This window comes from Nerophis lumbriciformis, linkage group LG04 (assembly GCF_033978685.3).
Source record: "Nerophis lumbriciformis linkage group LG04, RoL_Nlum_v2.1, whole genome shotgun sequence".
Lineage (NCBI taxonomy): Eukaryota > Metazoa > Chordata > Actinopteri > Syngnathiformes > Syngnathidae > Nerophis > Nerophis lumbriciformis.
Genome location: NC_084551.2, coordinates 60,828,782 through 60,854,001, shown reverse-complemented (window position 1 = coordinate 60,854,001; position 25,220 = coordinate 60,828,782). Strand labels below are relative to the sequence as shown.

The 25,220-nt window shown below is 41.0% G+C and overlaps 1 protein-coding gene across 1 annotated transcript; it reads left to right on the top strand.

Moving 5' to 3' along the window:
* The first annotated feature begins 784 nt into the window (after positions 1 to 784).
* rragca (Ras-related GTP binding Ca) lies at positions 785 to 24,695 on the top strand. Its single transcript, XM_061958693.2, has 7 exons — positions 785 to 1,170; positions 3,974 to 4,177; positions 7,146 to 7,345; positions 18,451 to 18,565; positions 18,632 to 18,774; positions 18,861 to 19,009; positions 23,866 to 24,695. Exons 1-7 carry the CDS (start codon positions 982 to 984, stop codon positions 24,018 to 24,020), a joined length of 1,155 nt encoding a protein of 384 aa, XP_061814677.1. The 5' UTR covers positions 785 to 981; the 3' UTR covers positions 24,021 to 24,695.
* The last annotated feature ends 525 nt before the right edge of the window (positions 24,696 to 25,220 follow it).

The following is a 25,220-nucleotide window of genomic DNA, read 5'->3' as shown; positions in this document are numbered from 1 at the left end:
GGGTTAATATTGTGGAGGGGGCTACATTGTTATGGAAAATAATAATGTAACGTTAGGTAATTACAGTACTCCCACCTTACATTCCTCAGGGACATTTGTATTAGATCTTTTAAGCAGGTGTTTTTTGTTTACATTGTTATTGCCTTCTGGTTAGCTAATGTTTGCCCTGCAGGTAATAGTCACTTTTCCACCCCTTTATATATTAGGTATAGTTGTAAGCCTAGTTGTTAAAGTGCACATCATTAATGTAAATTAAGCAATATGTATGTAAAAAATATTGTATTTCATATATTCATTTTTTATTTTTTGCATTCATTTATTTATTCATATTTTTTTTTATCTTGTTAACTATTCTGATTGTTAATTTGCTTTATTTAAGTAAAAAAAAGGTCAAAGACAAAGCTATTCGGTTTCTTGTGAGTATATACACTTCACTGCCGATGTGGGGGGGCGCCACCTAAAATCTTGCCTAGGGCGCCAGATTGGTTAGGGCCGGGCCTGGCTGTCGAGAGGAACTAGAGTATTTCTGATATTTTCGTGAAACCCTGAATGCCTCATTTTTTAATAGGAGGATTTATTTTCGTCAACACTCATATATATATATATATTTTTTTTAACAAAATGACTTATAGTTTTTGCAGATCCTTGTAAAAAATGTGTTTTAAAGTTAACAAGATTGTGCTGAATAATGATTTTGTGTCGGTTACGTACTAATCCGGGGGCGGGTGTGTCTTATTTGAGTGACACACGTGTGAGCGAATCATATTTCGAGTGAGCGCCCAGTCAGCCAATCAGAGCAGAGGGTGTGATAGCTTCCAGGAGAGAGGAAATGTGAAAGGAAACGTGTGGGAGCCGCCACATATTATCAGCGAGCATTAATGGCTGGTTAGTTTGGGGTTTATTTTAGGGGGTAAACTGTGGTGGTGTATCTGTAAACACGGGAGTGCAAGTGAAGGTTGGAGTGTTGGAGGGGAGGCGACAATGTCTATCCAGTACGAGGTAGAGCAGCTGGCGGGCAGCTACGGGGTGGCGGACTCCTTCCCCAAAGACTTTGGCTATGGAGAAGAGGAGGAAGATGCCGACATCGAGGACAGCTCGGCGCCGTCCGACAGCAAGCCGAGAATCCTGCTCATGGGGCTCAGGAGAAGTGGCAAGTCATCCATACAGAAGGTGCGTGGTTAGCATGTTGCTAACAACAAGCCCATTAGCACCAGCAACCGGAAATACCAAGTGCTATTCGTTAGCATGAGCTAATAACTACAGTAAAAAAGCGTTAGCTTTATGGGCTAGCTGGCTATCTCGCACCGGAAGTGAGGCTATAAATGATTAACAGCCTCTTAGTGCACCTCTCCGAGCATGTAGACTTAACGTCACGTGACTTTAATGGTTTACTGTTGAAAAGTGTCAACAATGCCCTGAAAAGTGCGAGCAAGTGGATTATAGACACGTGACATAGTCACATGACAACAAACCGGCCACACCTTCCCCCCTCTTGTAAGACATAATATCAACACAACTTCAAATCATGACACCTACTTGCCAACATTGAGACCTCAGAATAAGGGAGATATTCAAAAGGCCATATATATATAATACAAACCCCGTTTCCATATGAGTTGGGAAATTGTGTTAGATGTAAATATAAACGGAATACAATGATTTGCAAATCCTTTTCAACCCATATTCAATTGAATGCACTACAAAGACAACATATTTGATGTTCAAACTCATGAACTTTATTTTTTTTTGCAAATAAAAATAAATGTAGAATTTCATGGCTGCAACACGTGCCAAAGTAGTTGAAAAAGGACATGTTCACCACTGTGTTACATGGCCTTTCCTTTTAACAACACTCAGTAAACGTTTGGAAACTGAGGAGACACATTTTTGAAGCTTCTCAGGTGGATTTCTTTCCCATTCTTGCTTGATGTACAGCTTAAGTTGTTCAACAGTCCGGGAGTCTCTGTTGTGGTATTTAAGGCTTCATAATGCGCCACACATTTTCAATGGGAGACAGGTCTGGACTACAGGCAGGCCAGTCTAGTACCGGCACTCTTTTACTATGAAGCCACGTTGATGTAACACGTGGCTTGGCATTGTCTTGCAGAAATAAGCAGGGGCGTCCATGGTAACGTTGCTTGGATGGCAACATATGTTGCTCCAAAACCTGAATGTACCTTTCAGCATTAATGGTGCCTTCACAGATGTGTAAGTTACCCATGTCTTGGGCACTAATACACCTCCATACCATCACACATGCTAGCTTTTCAACTTTGCACCTATAACAATCCGGATGGTTCTTTTCCTCTTTGGTCCGGAGGACACGACATCCACAGTTTCCAAAAACAATTTGAAATGCGAACTCGTCAGATCACAGAACACATTTCCACTTTGTATCAGTCCATCTTAGATGAGCTCAGGCCCAGCGAAGCCGACGGCATTTCTGGGTGTTGTTGATAAACGTTTTTTGACTTGCATAGGAGAGTTTTAACTTGCACTTACAGATGTAGTGACCAACTGTAGTTACTGACAGTGGGTTTCTGAAGTGTTCCTGAGCCCATGTGGTGATATCCTTTACACACTGATGTCGCTTGTTGATGCAGTACAGCCTGAGAGATCGAAGGTCACGGGCTTAGCTGCTTACGTGCAGTGATTTCTCCAGATTCTCTGAACCCTTTGATGATATTACGGACCGTAGATGGTGAAATCCCTAAATTCCTTGCAATAGCTGATTGAGAAAGGTTTTTCTTAAACTGTTCAACAATTTGCTCACGCATTTGTTGACAAAGTGGTGACCCTCGCCCCATCCTTGTTTGTGAATGACTAAGCATTTCATGGAATCTACTTTTATACCCAATCATGGCACCCACCTGTTCCCAATTAGCCTGCACACCTGTGGGATGTTCCAAATAAGTGTTTGATGAGCATTCCTCAACTTTATCAGTATTTATTGCCACCTTTCCCAACTTCTTTGTCACGTGTTGCTGGCATCACATTCTAAAGTTAATGATTATTTGCAAAAAAAAAAAAGTTTATCAGTTTGAACATCAAATATGTTGTCTTTGTAGCATATTCAACTGAATATGGGTTGAAAATGATTTGCAAATCACTGTATTCCGTTTATATTTACATCTAACACAATTTCCCAACTCATATGGAAAAAAGGTTTGTATATATATATATATATATATATATGTATGTATGTATGTATGTATATATATATATATATATATATATATATATATATATATATATATATATATATATATATATATAATGTGTGTGTGTGTGTGTATATATATATATATATATATATATATATATATATAATGTGTGTGTATATATGTATATGTATGTATGTATTTGTTTATATATATCGAACATTTTATCAAACACATTTTTTATTAATATCGATCTATCGCCATAGACGTCTATTCAAGCGATATCACATTATGAGGAAATTAAGTCACTTCAGCCACCTTTTGGAGGTGTGGCGTTAACTTATTCGGCTGGACGACACTTTCAATTTGGGCCTGGCGTTTGTCAGAGCAAGGCTGCATTTGAGCTAATGATGTTTGAATCCAGGGAATGCGGGAATGTAATTGACAATAGAAGGATCCTTTCACGCGAGTACAATCTAAATATCGCTTTGTGTTGTCGTTTAATAATCCTGTTTTGCACTATAAACAATCAAATGTATAATAAGGTCAAGCGAGGGTGTCCAATACAGCTCGAAGGCATTGTGTAATGAGAAAAAGCTGAAATGTTATTACTAATGATAAACAAAAAACAAAATATTTGTCTTTAAATATATGGAAAACGTTGAGCCTACTGGACTATTTCAATACAAAATACATGACTACGTCATGTTTTACGCATCTCCCAACACCGTTTTACCTGACATAATTAATAATCCTGATTATTTTGTGAGCCAGAATCATGTAGCCCTAATGAGAGCATTTACTTTATCCAGGTGGTTTTCCACAAAATGTCCCCCAACGAGACCTTGTTCCTGGAGAGCACCAACAAGATCTACAAGGACGACATCTCTAGCAGCTCCTTTGTCAACTTTCAGATCTGGGACTTCCCTGGTCAGGTGGACTTTTTCGACCCGACCTTCGACTACGAGATGATCTTCAGAGGAACTGGAGCCTTGATATTTGTCATCGACGCTCAGGTAATTCATGCAGGGACACGACGCTCTCTGAGGATGTTGGTTGTTTCCTCATTTTACTTCCTGTAAAAGACCATTACTGCTTTGGCATTTTGAATTGCTTTTTTCTGGAGTCTTGTTTTATCACTTTATTGGAGCTCTTTTTTATGTCATTACTAGGGATGTCCCGATCCGATATTGATATCGGAAGTCAGTCCGATATTAGCCAAAAAAGTGAATATCGGATTTTATCGGACTGAATCTAAAAACTCCGATATAAGCGCTCCGATATAAGCTGTCCATTTACCGCTGCAGCACGTCTATAATAGGTGACTCTGGATTGCTTGCACACAGCCAATCCAACACAATACAAACTAGTCCCCGCCCGCACTCACGCTACCGCTCCCTCTCTTCTCTCGCCCACACACTCACTGACGTCACTCACCTCACATGCTCACCTATTAAAGGGCCACACACACACATACGCTACTCTCATAACAGCTTGTAAGTTCCAAGCCGCAGCTGCGATTGGATCTGGCCGCCTCCGGGAAGACGTAGTGGACTACCAAGTGCTTGGCACTGAAGATCTTCCTCAGGAAGCAAAGATTGACCGGTTTTGGGCCATGCTAGGGAGAGATGGAAGATTCCAGACTCTAATGCATTTGATGAAAGCACTTTTGTGCGTGCCACACATCAATGCATCATCAGAGAGGGTGTTCAGCATGGTTAGAAAAATAGTGACAGAGAATAGAACAAAGATGGACAATTCAACCCTTAACTCAACAATGAGTAGATGAGTGTTATGTGTGTGTATATGTGTAAATAAATGAACACTGAAATTCAAGTATTTCTTTTATTTATATATACATATATATATATAATAAAATATATATATATATATGTATATGAAATACTTGACTTGGTGAATTCTAGCTGTAAATATACTCCTCCCTACTTAACCACGCCCCTAACCACGCCTCCGCCCCAACCACGCCCCCCTCCCCACCCCCTCCCCCCACCTCCCGAAATCGGAGGTCTCAAGGTTGGCAAGTATGCATATGAGGCGGCATGGTGTAGTGGGTAGAGCAACCGTGCCAGAAACCTGAGGGTTGCAGGTTCGCTCCCCGCCTCTTACCATCCAAAAATCGCTGCCGTTGTGTCCTTGGGCGGGACACTTCACCCTTTGCCCCCGGTGCCACTCACACCGGTGAATTGAATGATGAATGATAGGTGGTGGTCGGAGGGGCCGTTGGCGCAAATTGCAGCCACGCTTCTGTCAGTCTACCCCAGGGCAGCTGTGGCTATGAAAGTAGCTTACCACCACCAGGTGTGAATGATAGGTTCTACATGTAAAGCGACTTTGGGTACTTAGAAAAGCGCTATATAAATCCCAGTTATTATTATTATTATTATATCGCCAATTTTTAGCTTGACACATACAGAAATAAATAAGGTCAGGTTCTCAATAAAGCATCATGGTCTTGGGTTTGATCCTGAACTCGGAATCTTTTTGTGTGGAGTTTGCATGTTCTCCCCGTGACTGCGTGGGTTCCCCCTGGGTACTCTGGCTTCCTCCCACCTCCAAAGACATGCACCTGAGGATAGGTTGATTGGCAACACTAAATTGGCCCTAGTGTGTGAATGTTGTCTGTCTATCTGTGTTGGCCCTGCGATGAGGTGGCGACTTATCCAGGGTGTACCCCGCCTTCCGCCCGAATGCAGCGGAGATAGGCTCCAGCACCCCCCGCGACCCCGAAAGGGATAAGCGGTAGACGATGGATGGATGGAAGGTTTGATCACACTCCAACACAGTAGGTGGCGGCAATGCCCCTTAATTAACGTTGGTGCCGGCCGCGGAAGAAGAGCGTCTCTGATCCAGCATGCACAGCCCACGTGATCACAACAACGACAACGCGTGTGCTTGCAGCAAAGTGTAGTGATGTCGGCTGTGTGGAAGTATTTTAACCTAAACTCGGACAAAGACGTTGTCGCTAAATGCAACATTTGTCAGGCGCAAGTGTCCCGTGGAGGGACACAACCGGGAAGGTTCAATACAAGCAACCTCATCGCACATTTGAAAAAACACCACAAAAAAAGAACATGAGGATTTTCGCGAGAGCAGCAAGGCGAAGCAACAAAGCTCTGGCTCGCTTCAGCAACCCACGCTGGCCCGAAAGCTTTGCAAGACGTGACAAACTACCACGGGACAGCAAAAAGGCAATGGCCACAACAGAAAAGGTAGCCCAGTTTATTGTGCTTGATGACCAGCCCCTGTCGGTGGTGAGTAATTTCGGGTTTAAACGCTTAATGGAGCACCTCGAACCTCGCTACATTATTCCTAGCCGCCACTACATTGTAGACAAAACTATACTATCCAACATATGCTGACAGTAAAAAAATAACTGAAGTGAACTTTAAACATTTGACCTCGTTTTTTTTAAAATTGGATTTATTGAGGTTATTTTTCAGGGTCTTCTAATTTATTCTATTCAATTGTATAATTATGTTGGTATTAGTGGTTATTTTGCACTTGAAATATAACATTTTGTTTTTATTTTATTTTATTTTATTTGTTGAGGTAATACCAATAATAATGTTGAAGGTTAAAATTTATGTAACCAATTGGTTAATAATAAATGGGTCAGTTTTTCCTAGACCTACTCTTGCTGACTATTGTTTTCTGTTTTAACACTACAACATCAGTAACAGTAACATCACTTTATCAAGCCTTTTCTAACATTCTACACAACAAAATAAGGAATAAATATATGTATGATTCGTGCCTATATCGGTATCGGCCAATACTCAAGGCTACAATATCGGTATCGTATCGGAAGTGAAAAAGTTGTATCGGGACATCCCTAGTCATTACTATAACAATGCCAACAAGTCATGCTGTGTATTTGTCTTTTAAAGTGCATTACTGCCCCCTAGTGGGCCACTACATATTGAGTACAGTTCATGTGTACGACTGGCATGTCTTCACTTTCAGGATGACTACGTGGAGGCTCTGGGGCGGCTTCACCTCACGGTGTCGCGGGCATACCGGGTCAACCCGGAGATCAACTTCGAGGTGTTCATCCACAAAGTGGACGGCCTCTCGGACGACCACAAGATCGAGACCCAGCGGGACATCCATCAGAGAGCCAACGACGACCTGGCGGACGCGAGTTTGGAAAAGCTTCATCTCAGGTTCAGACTTATATCACAGTTGTACCTCGGTTTTCATTGGTAATCAATAGGGACGTACACCGAGTACCGGTATTTTTTGGTATGGGTTCCTGATTGTATCAGTGCAGTAGAACCGTTAAGATTCTGGACAAATGATACACGCGCTTTAGCTGCCGCCGCTACGAATGACAAAACACACTGTGAGGATCTGATAATTAGTCTGGAATAATTACAAATAAGGAAGCAACACCACACAAAAGTTTGTAACGACAATGTTTCCTTCTTAAAAGTCCCTCAGTTAGTTTGATTGATTGAGACTTTTATTAGTAGATTGCACAGTACAGTACATATTCCGTACAATTTGACCACTAAATGGTAACACCTGAATAAGTTTTTCAACTTGTTTAAGTCGGGGTCCACGTTAATCAGTTCATGGTACAAATATATACTATCAGCATAATACAGTCATCACACAAGTTAATCATCAGAGTATATACATTGAATTATTTACATTATTTACAATCCTTGGGGTGGGATGTGGAGGGGTTGGGGTGGGGGGGGGGGGGGGGGGGGGGTTAGGTTTGGTTGATATCAGCACTTCAGTCATCAACAATAATATCATCTGAGAAATGGACATTGAAACAGTGTAGGTCTGACTTGGTAGGATATGTACAGCGAGCAGTGAAAATAGTGAGTTCAGAAAGCATAAGAACAAGTATATACATTTGATTATCTACATATGATTATTTACAATCTGGGGAGGTGGGATGTGGTGGGGGGAGGGTGTTAGTCAAGGGTTGTAGTTGTCTGGAGGTGTTCTTTTGGTGCGGTTTTGAAGGAGGATAGAGATGCACTTTCTTTTACACCTTTTGGGAGTGCATTCCATATTGATGTGGCAGTGCCCTGTGGTACACACTATCCAGCTTGTGGAGACAACCAGCAGTAGCATTCTGCTTGTGCAGCCCTTTGAGACACTTGTGATTTAGGGCTATAAATAAACATTGATTGATTGATTGATGATGTACAACACATCTCCATAGTCAATAACAGGTAAAAAGGTAGTACCACGATACTATACTAGTCATCATCATCGGCGGTCACTCGAAGGGAGTATGACGTCCTCCTGGTAGGGGGGTATCCCTTTATGGAGGATGCCTGTGCGTGACTTTGTTTAACGTGAGGAGACTGGTGCACAGACAGTCACCACACGATCCTTGACAGAATCGGGTCAGAGTCCAGTGGCATGGAGTCCAAAACGACTGGGGACCCTTTTCTGCTGCAACCTTCATCCGCCATCGCAGCCGTTGTGACTAGGGATGTCCCGATCCGATATTTGGATCGGATCGGCCGCCGATATTTGCCAAAAAATGCGTATCGGCAAGGCATGGGAAAATGCCGATCCAGATCCAGTTTAAAAAAAACCCTCCGGTCCGTGTTTTCCAACGCACCGATTTAAATAATACATTCCACTTTTCTGCTGCTCCGTAATTTCCGTTCCGCATTTTCCAGCACACCTTCAACACATCCACACGTCTGTGGAATCTCACGCAGTTGCTTTTAGCTGCTGGCATTACACGACAGGCTCTTCTCACTCTTTCCTGTGTCTTCCTCTCACAGACAGCGAGTGCAACTTCTTACACACGTCACATACTGTCACGTCATACGTCACATACTGTCACGACATACGTCACATACTGTCACGTCATACGTCACATACTGTCACGACATACGTCACATACTGTCACGTCATACGTCACATACTGTCACGACATACGTCACATACTGTCACGTCATACGTCACATACTGTCACGTCATACGTCACATACTGTCACGTCATACGTCACATACGTATACGTCCTCACCGAGCAGAGAGGTAGCAGCATGGCTAACGTTAGCTGTGATGCTAGCGCAGCCGCTAAGGTGCGCGCCTGCTCAAACGTCCTCTGCGCACGGCAAATCTATGCCACGCACAAAATCAAAAAAAAAAAAAAAGTGCATAACAATTTTCGACACACGGACACGACAGAGAAAACCGTTTTCGTCATCATTGTTCAAATATTGTAATGTCTGTCGAGACGCTTATCTCCATTCGGTGCCACACGTCCACACCATCAAAATGCTGAGGCAAAAATTTCCAGATCAACACCGTCTGAAAAAATTAGTGATCTATTTAGTTGTGATTTCCTTCTCTGCATGAAAGTTTAAAAATAGCATATATTAATGCAGTATGAAGAAGAATATTTTAATGTAGACATGCAAGCCTTGAAAGAAAATGTTGAAAATCAAGACTACATTTCCTGCAAATGGGTGCATTTCTACCCTATATTTTAACTTTAGATTTATTCTCATATCAAACTCTTTTGGCTGTCTTTTTGGCACTTACATCCGGCGCCCCCCTCCACACCCCGGATTATAAATAATGTAAATAATCCAATGTGATTATCTTGTGTGATGACTGTATTATGATGATAGTATATATCTGATAGTATATATCTGTATCATGAATCAATTTTAAGCTACCCCAAGCTTATTGGGGTGTTACCATTTAGTGGTCAATTGTACGGAATATGTACTTCACTGTGCAACCTACTAATAAAAGTCTCAATCAATCAATCAAAACATTCAAAGCTAAGGCAAAATATCGAGATATATATCGTGTATCGCAATATGGCCTTAAAATATCGCAATATTAAAAAAAGGCCATATCGCCCAGCCCTAGTTTCAATGATGCCATTTCTGTTTGTCATGTATAATTTTGTCTATTTTGTGTTTATCCTTGAATAAACAGGTCAGTTTCTTGTTACCAACCATTGTGTATTATTCAAACTCCCCTAATTCAGCTGGCTAGTTGTTATCAAGAGTACTAAAACCCTTTTCAACATGATTCTGACAACTAAGTAGGCTAAATAACTTTAATACATGCTCGGATAGGCCAGTATCGGTCAGTATCGGTATCGGTCAGTATCGGTATCGGATCGGAAGTGCAAAAACAATATCGGTATCGGATCGGAAGTGCAAAAACCTGGATCGGGACATCCCTAGTTGTGACACTAATAGGGTTAGAAATCATCCTCCGCCTGTTCCACTGTTGAGGTCTTGGGTTATTTCCCCATAACTGGGCCCACATGGATGTGGGGGTGCCTTCTTCCGCCATCGCAGCTGTTGTGGTAGTTCTTACATCTACCCTCTTCCGCCTGCTACGCCGTTGAGGTCTTCACCGTATCCCTGGCTAGGGGGCAGTCAGGTACTAGGCCTTTGCCAAAGGCCACCTGGGGTAACAGTAGTAAAGGGCTTAACCTCCTAGTTAAGGCTGCAGCTAACGATTATTTTTCTATCGATTAATCTATAGATTATTTTTTCGATTAATCGGTTAATCTATAGATTATTTTTTTCGATTAATCTATAGATTATTTTTTTCGATTAATCTATAGATTATTTTTCCTTTTACCGATTATTTTTTTTATTTAAAATGAAGATGAAAAAATAAATGTAGGCCAGTTTTTTCAAAAGGCATGGCTTTTATTTACAAAAAAAAAAGTATGGCCACTCAGTCAACATTGACAACAACATGACAAAATATTCTGTAACAATGTAAACATTTAAAACTTTTAACATTTAACAAAATTAAAAGTAGCTTATTTGCTTTTTAATGTGCAAATATAAAAGTAAACATCCAGTGCAAATCTTAATATTCTGCAATAGTATAAGCATTTCAAAAGTAAAAAATTGCTTATTTTGCTTTAAATTGTGCAAAAATAAAGATAAACATCCAATACAAAAAAGTGCGAAACAAAATATTCTGTAACAGTGTAAACATTTCAACAAAAGTACAAGTATTGCTTATTTTTCTTAATAACACAACAATGATAGTATGATTAAAGTGAAAGTTAATTGTTCGTTTGTACATAGTATATGTAACTGTTAATGTTGTAAAAGGTATTTGCACAACTAATTAACGTTAGCGTTTGTGACACGTCTTGTACCGTGGGGTTCTTTCAGGACCGAAAGACTGAACGCCAGACGGCAATTTTTTAATTTTACACAAAGTATTTTCTCTTCCAACTCTTTTCTCTTTCTTTCCTCGCTTTTCAGCTCCTCTTCCTCGCTCGCTCGCTCGTCGTCCTCTGTATCTGTCTCTCCTCCTCTCTCGCTCCATGTCAGCTTCACTCTGGCTCCTTCCAGTCTCTCTTCCCTCTCTCTCTGCTGCTCCCCTTTTCTTCAGCGAGAGGAGATTGGATGATCGTGCCCAGGTGCGCGGATCGCGCACCTGGGCACGATTGCGGCGTCGCTCCCGGCGCGCCCCGCCTCGCCGCTCGCTCGCTGGCCCCGCCTCTCCACAGCGTTAAAGAGGAGCGCGTCTTTGTAAACACTGAACAGGCACGCCAAACGCTCCTCTCAGAGCGAAACGGTGCTTTAGTTTATGAATTTACAACGCAGATACAAATGACACATTCATGTTTTTGTGTAATGATGACAACGTATACTCACGCGGACGATTGACTAGTTGATGGTGATGGCAAGAACGCTGTCGGGTGTTTTCTTTTCAAATGTTCGTTCATAGCCGTTGTGCTGCTATGATAGGCCATTTCCGCTCGACACAGTGTGCATACAACAAAATTATTAGGCCGTTTATTGAAATACTCCCACACTTTTGACGACTTTTGGCGTGCTTTTTCCCCCTCGCTTGCACCCCTCGCATCGTCTGCTTTGCGCTCCGCCATGACGGTAGTGTGATGTAAATATGCGACGCGTCGACGCACAAAAACGGCATCGACGTATTCCCGTAACCGATGACGTCGACTATGTCGACGCGTCGTTTCAGCCTTACTCCTAGTGCCCCAAGACCCCATAGAGGAGCCTCCACTGCCGGATGCACTTTAACGTCATGCCCAGGACTATAGTAGTACCGGAATAGGGGCGGTATGGCGTAGTGGGTAGAGCGGCCGTGCCAGAAACCTGAGGGTTGCAGGTTCACTCCCCACCTCTTGACATCCAAATCGCTGCCGTTGTGTCCTTGGGCAGGACACTTCACCCTTGTCCCCGGTGCCGCTCACACTGGTGAATGAATGATGAATGAATGATAGGTGGCGGTCGGAGGGGCCGTAGGTGCAAACTGGCAGCCTCGCTTCCGTCAGTCTACCTCAGGGCAGCTGTGGCTATGAAAGTAGCTTACCACCACCAGGTGTGAATGAATGATGGGTTCTCACTTCTTTGTGAGCGCTTTGAGTATCTAATAATAGAAAAGCCCGTTATAAAATCTAATCCATTACTGTACAACCCTACTCAGACTATAATTGTTCAGTTAAAATGTGTAACCGTTGTATCCCTCGTCAAGTTGTTGTTGGTTCCCTTGCCTTAAATGAATGAGTGCAATACTTGAAGTGTTACTGCAAGATTCCTCTTGTAGCTTGTAATGAAGATGAACACTGTTATGTTAGCCATTGGTTGTTACATTCATCACATATTATGTATACTATAATATTTCAGCGTCAGTTCCTCACATGATGTCGTGACAAGCGGACACGAGTTTGGAAAAGCTTCATCTCAGGTGCAGTCTAACACGGGTGTTATTCAGACTTATATCACAGTTGTACCTCGGTTTTCATTGATAATCAATAGGGACGTACACCGAGTACCGGTATTTTTTGGTATGGGTTCCTGATTGTTTCAGTGCAGTAGAACCGTTAAGATTCTGGACAAATGATACGCGCGCTTTAGCTGCCGCCGCTACGAATGACAAAATGCACTGTGAGGATCTGATAATTAGTCTGGATTAATTACAAATAAGGAAGCAACACCACACAAAAGTTTAACAACAATGTGTCCTTCTTTAAAGTCCCTCCAGAGTTAGTGTTGAGGTGAACACGCTTTACTCAAGACTGCCGCGACTACGCTTCATCAATCGTTCTCCTCGCCATCTAGTAATCCACAGGCCATATTAATCCATTGAACAATTTAAGTACTATAATAATCAATCAACATACACCTTGCTTAAATGAACACCCACCTAACTAATTGATTGTATTGATTTATACGATATATTTGATAGGATTAGAGATGATAAATGCTTTAAAATGTAATATCGGAAATTATCGGTTTCAAAATTATCGGTATCAGTTTCAAAAAGTAAATTTTATGAGTTTTTAAAATGTTGCTGTGTACACGGACGTAGGGAGAAATACAGAGCGCCAACAAACCTTAAAGGCACTGCCTTTGCGTGCCGGCCCAGTCACATAATATCTACGGCTTTTCACACACACAAGTGAATGCAAAGCATACTTGGTCAACAGCCATACAGGTCACACTGAGGGTGGTCGTATAAGCAACTTTAACACTGTTACAAATATGCGCCACACTGTGAACTGTTGCGTTTTCGACCAGTTGTTCCTCCCAGGGAATTCAAGTCACAAGTCGCTCCCAAGCTCTTTACGACACTTAAAGCTGAGTTGAAAAACCACCAGAGACAGAATAGGTATTTTGTAATATATTTGCAAAGCTTTGCATATATATATATATATATATACATTGAGACCAGTCCAGCATAGAACATTCTATCACGCCACCAAGATGGTCTGCCCCCCAAAAAACCCTCTCCCCTCTTAAGTCCCTGGCAGTCATGTCTCTCTAGCCAAAACAAATGTCCATTATCTCTCCTTCTAGCATTCCTCATTCAAGGTTAAGCACACAGTTTTGCAGACAACCAAAAGACCACAATTGGAAGAAAAACACAAGCTGTTTTGTAATATGATTATGAAAATAAAAAGAAGTAACACTTAAATTCGGATATATGTAAATATCTGCCTCCGACAGAACCCACACCAAACAAGAATAACAAACACATTTCGGGAGAACATCCGCACCGTAACACAACATAAACACAACAAAACAAATACCCAGAACCCCTTGCAGCACTAACTCTTCCGGGACGCTACAATATACACCCCCCGCTACCCCCCAACCCCGCCCACCTCAACCTCCACATGCCCTCTCAGGGAGGGCATGTCCCAAATTCCAAGCTGCTGTTTTGAGGCATGTTAAAAAAAAATAATGCACTTTGTGACTTCAATGATAAATATGGCAGTGCCATGTTGGCATTTTTTGCCATAACTTGAGTTGATTTATTTTGGAAAACCTTGTTACATTGTTTAATGCATCCAGCGGGGCATCACAACAAAATTAGGCATAATAATGTGTCTGTATATATCGGTATCAGTTGATATCGGTAATTAAGAGTTGGACAATATCGGAATATCGGATATCGGCAAAAAAGCCGTTATCGAAAATCTCTAGATAGGATATATCATGTAAATAGAAAAAAACATAATTTAAATCCATTGCTTTGCTCCAAGTCCTTTCTTGAATTCAATAGTTTTTCACACATTCTCGATTAAAGTGTTGGCGCTCACAACTTTATTTGGCGCCATGGTGGCTTATTTTGTAATTAAATGAATTAATTCAAAAAAGCTGAGACAGAGTCACCAACACATGGAATTCTTTGTTGGGCACTTGATTGCGTGGAAGGATACGACATACTTGCCAACCCTCCCGATTTTTCCGGGAGACTCCCGAAATACAGCGCCTCTCCCAAAACCTCCCGGAACAAATATTCTCCCGAAAATCTCCCAATTTTCAGCCGGAGCTGGAGGCCACGCCCCCTCCAGCTCCATGGGGACCTGAGTGAGGACAGCCTTTTTTCACTACGGGAGGACAACAGGGTGACAAGAACTAAATCATCCAGACTAGAGATACATTGTATGATTATGTTTATCTTACCTAAAAATAAATAGATATTTATTAATAAAAAAAAATAAATAAAAAAAAATAAATTTTTACTATATTTTGCTAAAAACATCAAAATTAATTGTATTTTTATTTTTATTTTTTCTGACTCCTTATTACATCCAGCCATAGAATTTTACATTAAAATAAACATATTTGAAATAATTAATTTTAAATTATCATAATTCATTTAAAATGACCATATTTAATTATTAAAATAATTGCTTGTTTATCAACAACTTTAGCATTTTATTCACTACATTTTGAAGCTCTCAGAAGCCAAGTTATGTTATATTCCTTAATATTTATTTATGCAAGTTTGAAGTATCAATTATCCAAACACAGTTTTGTTTGCATATTTTCAGGATGTAGAGATATATATATGTGTGTGTGTGTATGAAATACTTGACTTGGTGAATTCTAGCTGTCAATATACTCCTCCCCTCTTAGCCACGCCCCCACCCCCCCACCTCCCGAAATCGGAGGTCTCAAGGTTGGCAAGTATGGGATACGAGCTAGTTAGTTTTTCATCGTACGATAACTTAGAAGATATACAAAAAAACGGGGCTAGATTTCTGTCAAAAACCGAATCATACAAAAAAACACAAAAGCAGGTACCAATGGGTAAGAAAAGTTGGTTTTGCGTAGATGGTCCCTTTGAACGTTAGTCATTTGCTTCCTCCTCTCTGTGGTGGATGAATTATAGGCATTGTAAGTTAAAGGGGAACATTATCACAATTTCAGAAGGGTTAAAACCATTAAAAATCAGTTCCCAGTGGCTTATTTTATTTTTCGAAGTTTTTTTCAAAATTTTACTCATCACGCAATATCCCTAAAAAAAGATTCAAAGTGCCTGATTTTAACCATCGTTATATACACCTGTCCATTTTCCTGTGACGTCACACAGTGATGCCAATACAAACAAACATGGCGGTTAGAACGGCAAAGTATAGCGACATTAGCTCGGATTCAGACTCGGATTTCAGCGGCTTAAGCGATTCAACAGATTATGCATGTATTGAAACGGATGGTTGTAGTGTGGAGGCAGGTAGCGAAAACGAAATTGAAGAAGAAACTGAAGCTATTGAGCCATATCGATTTGAACCGTATGCAAGCGAAACCGACGAAAACGACACGACAGCCAGCGACACGGGAGAAAGCGAGGACGAATTCGGCGATCGCCTTCTAACCAACGATTGGTATGTGTTTGTTTGGCATTAAAGGAAACTAACAACTATGAACTAGGTTTACAGCATATGAAATACATTTGGCAACAACATGCACTTTGAGAGTGCAGACAGCCCAGTTTTCATCAATTAATATATTCTGTAGACATACCCTCATCCGCTCTCTTTCCTGAAAGCTGATCCGTCCAGTCCAGTTGGAAATGCATCTGCTTTGAGTGTCGCAGGATATCCACACATTCTTGCCATCTCTGTCGTAGCATAGCTTTCGTCGGTAAAGTGTGCGGAACAAACGTCCAATTTCTTGCCACTTTCACATCTTTGGGCCACTGGTGCAACTTGAATCCGTCCCTGTTCGTGTTGTTACACCCTCCGACAACACACCGACGAGGCATGATGTCTCCAAGGTATGGAAAACAGTCGAAAAAAACGGAAAATAACAGAGCTGATTTGACTCGGTGTTTGAGAAAATGGCGGATTGCTTCCCGATGTGACGTCATGTTGTGACGTCATCGCTCCGAGAGCGAATAATAGAAAGGCGTTTAATTCGCCAAAATTCACCCATTTAGAGTTCGAAAATCGGTTAAAAAAATATATGGTCTTTTTTCTGCAACATCAAGGTACCGTATTTTCCGCACTATAAGGCGCACCGGATTATTAGCCGCACCTTCTATGAATTACATATTTCATAATTTTGTCCACCAATAAGCCGCCCCGGACTAAAAGCCGCGCCTACGCTGCGCTAAAGTGAATGTCAAAAAAACGCTGCGCTAAAGTGAATGTCAAAAAAACAGTCAGATAGTTCAGTCAAACTTTAATAATATATTGAAAACCAGCGTTCTAACAACTCTGTCCCAAAATGTACGCAAATGTGCAATCACAAACATAGTAAAATTCAAAATGGTGTAGAACAATAGCAACATAATGTTGCTCGAACGTTAATGTCACAACACACAAAATAAACATAGCGCTCACCTTCTGAAGTTATTCTTCATTCGTAAATCCTTCGAATTCTTCGTCTTCGGTGTCCGAATTGAAAAGTTGGGCGAATACGGGATCCAAAATGGCCGGTTCCGTCTCGTCGAAGTCACCGGAGTCAGTGTCACTGTTGTCCAGCAGTTCTGTGAATCCTGCCTTCCGGAAAGGTCGGACCACAGTTGTGACCGAAACTATCTGCCCAGGCATTTACGATCCACTGGCAGATGTTGGCGTATGTCGACCGGCGCTATCTGCCCGTCTTAGTGAAGGTGTGTTCGCCTTCGGAGCTGTGTGAAAAAAGCCACCCGGCCTCTTCGCGTAAACTTCCCTTAACCACTCGCTCATCTTTTCTTCATCCATCCATCCCTTCGAGTTAGCTTTTATGATGACGCCGGCTGGAAAGGTCTCTTTTGGATGGGTGGAAGTTAGCATGGCAAGCTAGAACCACAGTGAAGGATGACTTCTCATTCCCTGTGGAGCGAATATTCACCGTACGTGCTCCCGTTCCACAGTGCGGTTCAGTTGCTGTGAAATACGGTAGTAATCCGTGTGCGGATGGAGAGATTGCGTCTTTTTATGAACCGGATCGTTTTGTAGGAGCCATTTTGTGGTCTTTACAGATGTAAACAGGAAATGAAACGTACGGTGATATCCGCGCGTTTTTTCTTCTTCTTCCGGGGGCGGGTGAAGCGCTTCCTGTTCTATGGGGGCGGGTGAAGCGCTTCCTGTTCTATGGGGGCGAGTGCTTTCCTTGGCGGTTGCTTGCGTAGAAGAAGAAGCGCTTCCTGTTCTACCGGGAAAAAAGATGGCGGCTGTTTACCGAAGTTGCGAGACCGAAACTTTATGAAAATGAATCGTAATAAAGCGCACCGGGTTATTAGGCGCACTGTCAGCTTTTGAGAAAAATTGTGGTTTTTAGGTGCGCCTTATAGTGCGGAAAATACGGTATATATTGACGCTTACATAGGTCTGGTGATAATGTTCCCCTTAAATATAGAAAGTCTAAAACAGTAACTAACATCAAGAGCTTGTAGAATAACCGCACTATACCACGGGTGACAGTAGATGACAATAACATGTATTACTACCCGATGTGAGTAACATTACTAATGAAGCTTTTCAGGAAGTGAGAGGTGTGATCTGCTTCCTCACTTCTTTCTTCCTGTCCTTCTTTTGTAACTCAGTTTTTACTTGACGAGCATTTACGACCACTCCATTTTCGAGGCCTTCAGCAAGGTGGTGCAGAAGCTCATCCCCCAGCTGCCCACGCTGGAGAACCTGCTGAACATCTTCATTAGCGTGAGTAAAAAGCGCCGCCGCCGTCGCTCCCTCGCTCGCTCACACCGCTCCTTTTTCCCCGTCCAGAATTCAGGAATCGAGAAGGCCTTCCTGTTCGACGTGGTGAGTAAGATCTACATCGCCACAGACAGTTCCCCCGTGGACATGCAGTCCTACGAGCTGTGCTGCGACATGATCGACGTGGTTATCGACGTCTCCTGCATCTACGGGTCAGTTCCCGGCGTGCTAACGGAGCGTGTGGCGACAATAGAAAGATCCCCCTCAGGTTGAATTAATCACACGATTGCGGTTCTAGCCTGAGGGAGGACGGCAGCGGCAGCGCTTACGACAAGGAGTCCATGGCCATCATCAAGCTCAACAACACCACCGTGCTCTACCTGAAGGAGGTCACCAAGTTCCTGGCGCTCGTCTGCATACTGAGAGAGGAAAGCTTTGAGCGCAAAGGTAAGTCTCTAAAATTGAAGTTTGCATAAAATGCCATGTCTATTTTCACGGTTATATATTATGAAACACCATATTTGTTACGGTATTTCCTCAAAGGGTGGTTTCTCCACTAATAGACGCATCTTCTAATTGCCAGAAGCATCTTTTCAATTATGGAACCAATTTGAATTGTTTTCAATCAAAATACATTTAACAATTTGTTTAATTGGACTATTGAATTATTACCAGCGAATTATTGGAGTAGTATTATTTATGGATTTCCATTTTGAACAACAGGAAGTGAACATTAAAGAAGCTCTGCTTCATTCAACTCGTTTTCAGACATGTTGTAATGTATTGTAACTGTATGCATGTTTGGAAAAAAAACATAAACCACCATGTACATATATAAAAGTTTATTTTTAGTATTTAGTAGAATAACTGATAAAAAAAAAAACCGCATGTATAATTTATTTTAATTGAACTAATATGTTATAATTGTATTAAAATATAATTTAATGTTGAATATATATTTGAAAAGAAATCATTTAAAAAAATATGCAATGTAGTCAAATGTATATTAAAAATGCTTTTGTACTTGGACTAATAAATGAGCTATGTAAAATACAATTCTTTTAAATATATTGAAATATTATATGATTTCAGTATCTACTGAAATAATTGTATTTTAATGTAAGTTTAATTTATTTTAAATTATCTAGTTAGTAAGTTAGTATATTTAAATAAAATTAATGTTCTGTATTGAGAAAAAAAAGTAATATAGTAAAATAATATTAAATAATAATAAATAAAAAATGCACTTGTAAATATACAATTTATTTAATTGGATTAATAAATGATCAGTGGAGGATAATATTTAAAAAAAATATTTCAGTATTTTACTTAAGCAATTTATTTAAATTATAATGTAAAATATACATCATTTTTTGTTTCAAGTATAATTTATTTCATGAGACGAGCAAGTTATCATATTTGAATACAATATAATTTAATGCTTTGTATTGAAAAAAAAAAGTAATATCGTAAAATAATATTAAAACATTTAATTTGTGTATATACAATTTATTTCTTTAGACTAATAGATAGGATCTGATCATTAGTCCAATTAAATAAATGTACATGTTTGTTTAACTGAACAAGTAAGTTGTCATATTTTTATATCATAAAATGTATTGTTCTGTATTGGGAATATATAAAATATAGTAAATACTCTTTTGTTAATGTATTTGTACTTAGTCCCAATTTATTTCACAGGCTCACAATATGTTTTAGATGTATATAATTTTTATTACTTTTTTAGTATTTACCGGAAAGCATCAATAAATAATAGAAATCCTAAACAATTTTTTAAAAATTGTTATAAAGTAAGGCATTTTAAATATAAGTACAATTGATGTAATTAGACTGCTAAGTTATTATATTTAATGATTATATAATTTAAAAAATAGTGTTTACTTGAAGAAATTATGATTTACTCTTAAACCAAATTTGTACAAATATAGAATTTTTACTCTTAATAGACACAAGGTGCCCCCCCCCCCCCCCCCCCCCCACATTTTTTTTTTGTAATTCCCCTCAAATGTAATCTTTTCCTGTAATTCATACACGTACTTAAATGGACAAAATGTTTTAAAACTTGAATTTGAACCACTGTTTAATTACAGAGTAAAAGCATGCTGCAAGAAGCACTAATTTCACCTATTTGGGTTAAAAATGTTTTTTGCAAACCAGTAATTATAGTCTGCAAATGATGTGTTGTTGTTGCGTGTCGGTGCTGTCAAGAGCTCGGCAGAGTAACCGTGTAATACTCTTCCATATCAGTAGGTGGCAGCCGGTAGCTAATTGCTTTGTAGATGTCGGAAACAGCGGGAGGCAGTGTGCAGGTAAAAAGGTGTCTAATGCTTAAACCAAAAATAAACAAAAGGTGAGTGCACCCTAAGAAAAGGAATTGAAGCTTAGGGAAGGCTATGCAGAACAAAACTAAAACTGAACTGGCTGCAAAGTAATTAAAAACAGAATGCTGGATGACAGCAAAGACTTACTGTGGAGCAAATACGGCGTCCACAATATACATCCGAACATGACATGACAACCAACAATGTCCCCACATAGAAGGATAAAAACAACTGAAATATTCTTGATTACTAAGTAGATGCAGGAAATATCGCTCAAAGGAAGACATGAAACTGCTACAAGAAAATACCAAAAAAAGAGAAAAAGCCACCAAAATAAAACACTACACACAGGAAAACAGCAAAAAAGTCCAAATAAGTCATGGTGTGATGTGACAGGTGGTGACAGTACACCTACTTTGAGACAAGAGCTATAGTGATGCATGCTTGGTTATGCTTTAAAGTCATATCCAACAATTGCGACAACGACTTTTTACTGTCAACTGAGTTTCGTTTTTTAATGATTTCTGCTGGTGATGTGCTTCCGGATTTTTCCCAACGCAAAAAATGTGCCTCGGCTCAAAAAAGGTTGAAAAACACTGGTTTAACCATTTAGCTTTCCAATGTGGAAGAGCAGTGAATGAATTCATATACTTAACATTTTACTTTGTCGTTGTAGTTGTTGTCCGTATGGTAGGGGTGTAACGGTACACAGAAATTTCGGTTCGGTTCGTACCTCGGTTTAGAGGTCACGGTTCGGTTCATTTTCGGTACAGTAAGAAAATAACAAAAATATACATTTTTGGGTTATTTATTTACCAAATTTGCAAGATCTTCCACCAAAAATATTTTTCTTAGTGGAATATTTGATGTGAAGTAATGGGAACCTTGGATAGGTCAATAATTCATATTAACTTTTATTTTGATTCAATATTATGAATGGCGTCACATTAGTGCCAAAAATCCGAGCGCATAAAAACTGTTATCGCGCGCTGATTCTCCACTTCGTGCGCGCGCGCGACACCCTTTTGCGCGCGCGTGGTGCCTTTCTGTGCGTGCGCGGTGCCTTTCTGCGCGCGCGCGCGCGACGCCTTTCTGCGCGCTCTCTGTGTACTCCTGGCATCTCTCCTCGCGCTGTCATGTTTCTTTTTGGCACTTTGGGGGCGGGTATGCTTAGACGGCCCCTTCTTTCTGATTGGTCAGGCGAAAAATGCTGAAAAATGCTCAGAGCCAATCAGAAGTATAGCAGGGCGGGTCATCGTCAATATGTATCAAGATTTACGGAGGAAGAAGTGGATAAAAAAATGTCGCGCGCTGATGAAGGTTATTTCATACCACATAAACACAATACAGGGTAATACAAAATGTGACCCAAATAAATAATAAGACAACAAACACCATAATCACATCTTTCAGCCAGAACTGGTCCACCAGCAATAACATCCAACCATAACATTATTTTATATTTTCACTTCTTCTTGAACATTTGTTTTCTAATTTATGGAATTTCTTTTGATTCAGCCATAAAATTAATGAAATAATCTTTGAATTTTGTTTTTAAAATGTTAAAAATAGCCTTTTAATAATGTATTCTGAAACAGTTTAAAATAATCAGAGAACTGACTAACACTGTTTTTTTTTTAAAGCGAAAGAGGTAATTTCAACAGGTACAGCATCCTATGTCATATCTATATGTAATAAGATTTGTAACAAAGCAAACCGTTTGTAAATTGGTCGAAAATCGAGCAAGTTATGGTAATTTAATTAGTACATGTACCGTTGACATCAATGTAATGATTGAGGCTAGATGTCCGAGGTAAGATGGCTACAACGTTGCTACGCTGGAGAATGATTGGTCATATGAAAAATGCTCACAGCCAATCAGAAAGGAGGGGCCGTCTAAGCATACCCGCCCCCAAAGTGCCAAAAAGAAACATGACAGCGCGAGGAGAGATGCCAGGAGTACACAGAGACAGCGCAGAAAGGCGTCGCGCGCGCGCAGAAAGGCACCGCGCGCGCGCAAAAAGGCACCACGCATGCGCAAAAGGGTGTTGCGCGCGCACGAAGTGGAGAATCAGCGCGCGATAACAGTTTTTATGCGCTCAGATTTTTGGCACTAATGTGACGCCATAATTATGTTTTGAGCAATGACAGTTTGAAAGAAAAAAAAACAGCTTTGTTTTATTAGTCAACATTGCAACTTTTTCTGAATTACATTTAACCTTTAAGCTTTTTTATTTCACTTTTGTTATGTTTTTGTTTATTTGAATAGTATTTTTAGAATGTGCCGTGGGCCTTTAAAACATTAGCTGTGGGCCGCAAATGGCCTCCGGGGCACACTTTTGACACCCCTGCTATAGATAATAAAAAATTAAATGTGATAAATCTATGGATAAAAAGCAGAGCCTGGCGACGCATGCACGTTTATCATAACTCTCTTGCTCTTTCTCTGTCTCTGCCCCTCCCAATTGTTTTGTTTTTAACCCCTTCTTAACCCTGAACGTACATTGAAAATACACGCAACCCTAACTCAAAATGCCGGACATTTGAGGCATTTAAGAAACTCTGCAAAAGAGGACATGTCCGGTGAAAAGAGGACGTATGGTCAGTCTATCCTAGCCCGTTAGCTGCTAGCATGCCGTGTGTTGTGCCTCGGTGTGCATTGTTTACACAACGTGCGTTACGCTACTTAATATGTCCGTGTGGAAACTCTGTGCGAACCGGAACCCCCGTACCGAAACGGTTCAATACAAATACACGTACCGTTACACCCCTACCGAATGGATGTGAAATGGTCTTAAATTATTTTCAAGATGGTCTTAAAAAAGTCTTAAATTTGAGCTGTTGAGACCCTGATAAATGTATGGCACATGCCGGAAGGTCTGGTAACCGCCAAACAGCCAAATCAGGGCTTTTATAGCCACAAATGTGCAGCTTGTCACCAGTTTCCCTCTGCTCCGTCAGGCTTGATAGATTACAACTTCCACTGTTTCCGGAAGGCCATCCACGAAGTATTTGAGGTGGGCGTTTCCACGCAGCGCCCGGTCGGGACGCAGCCCCTGGGCTCGCCATGCAACAAGGCAGTGGCGCTCAACGGCACGCCGCGCAACACTGTGTAGGCTCTCGGACGCAAGAAGAGGGCGAAGGAAGGAAGGAAGGATGGATGGAACACTCTAGAAGGACCAGGGGGGAGACTTTCACTGTCTTTAACCCCCAACACCACTCAAGTGGCCAAAGGACTGAAGGGGAGGAGCCAGGACTAAAATTGCAACCTAGACTTAGGAAGGACTCTTTCTTTGGACAATAGCTGCAGGTCCGATGGAGGGACCAACGGTCAGTGCAAGTCATGCACACACTCAGAAGAAAAACTCAACAAAAAGAAGGACGGTCACTCTGGAAGATGACCTATAGGAAGCTTGTCTGCAGCAACCAGCTCGCTCTCAGCACCTCTCACCTCACCCCTATGCTGCCCGGACCGTGGTCTCACTCGTCTCAAGGGAAGCACCCTCAAGGGATCGCGTGTGTGTGTGTGTGTGCGTTTGCGTGTGTGTGTGTGTGTGTGTGTGTGTGTCGTAATGCTGAAAGAAGGTTTACAGAGACTCACTGTCCCTCTTCTTAATAAAACCTAATAATACTATGATTTATTGTGTGAACATGTTTGCTTACACCACGCCACGTTTCGCATTGTAGATTTTCTTTTTACGAACCAAACCAGTCACCTTAAAAACTGTGACGTATGATTGAATGAATGTGCTGTGACAACATGACGTGTGAAAATAAAACCGCTAAACCACTTTTTTTTGGGCAGTCTTTTTTTTTTTTTAATGTGAACCATCCATGCACAAAACATCCACGTAATGATGCCAATACATTATTAATAGAGATGTCCGATAACGGCTTTTTTTTTGCCAATATCCGATATTCCGATTGTGGAGGTCTTGCTTCTCTGGGTTGTTTGGACCACCAGTCACCGACATCACCACTCCTTTTCAGGGTTAACCATGTTTATTTTACAATAAACGTGTTAGATCGTGCAAAGTCTTTGTGTGCTTTCAGGCAAATGTTTCCTTTTTCCTGGACCGAGCACATGAATGGTTTTCCTTCAGAGTCGTCTGTCTTGCTCTCGCTCCTCTCGTGCTTCGCCAACCGCCATCAACAACAACCCCCTTCTCCTTCCCGACTGCTGCCTTTAACAGAGCGACAGGTGATCAGACAAACACTCTCAGCTGTGTCATCTATGCACCTGTGGCTAATCTCGAAGCCGGTCCTGGCACATCCCACTTTGCTGCAAGTCCGCAGGCCACGCCCCCCACACCGAT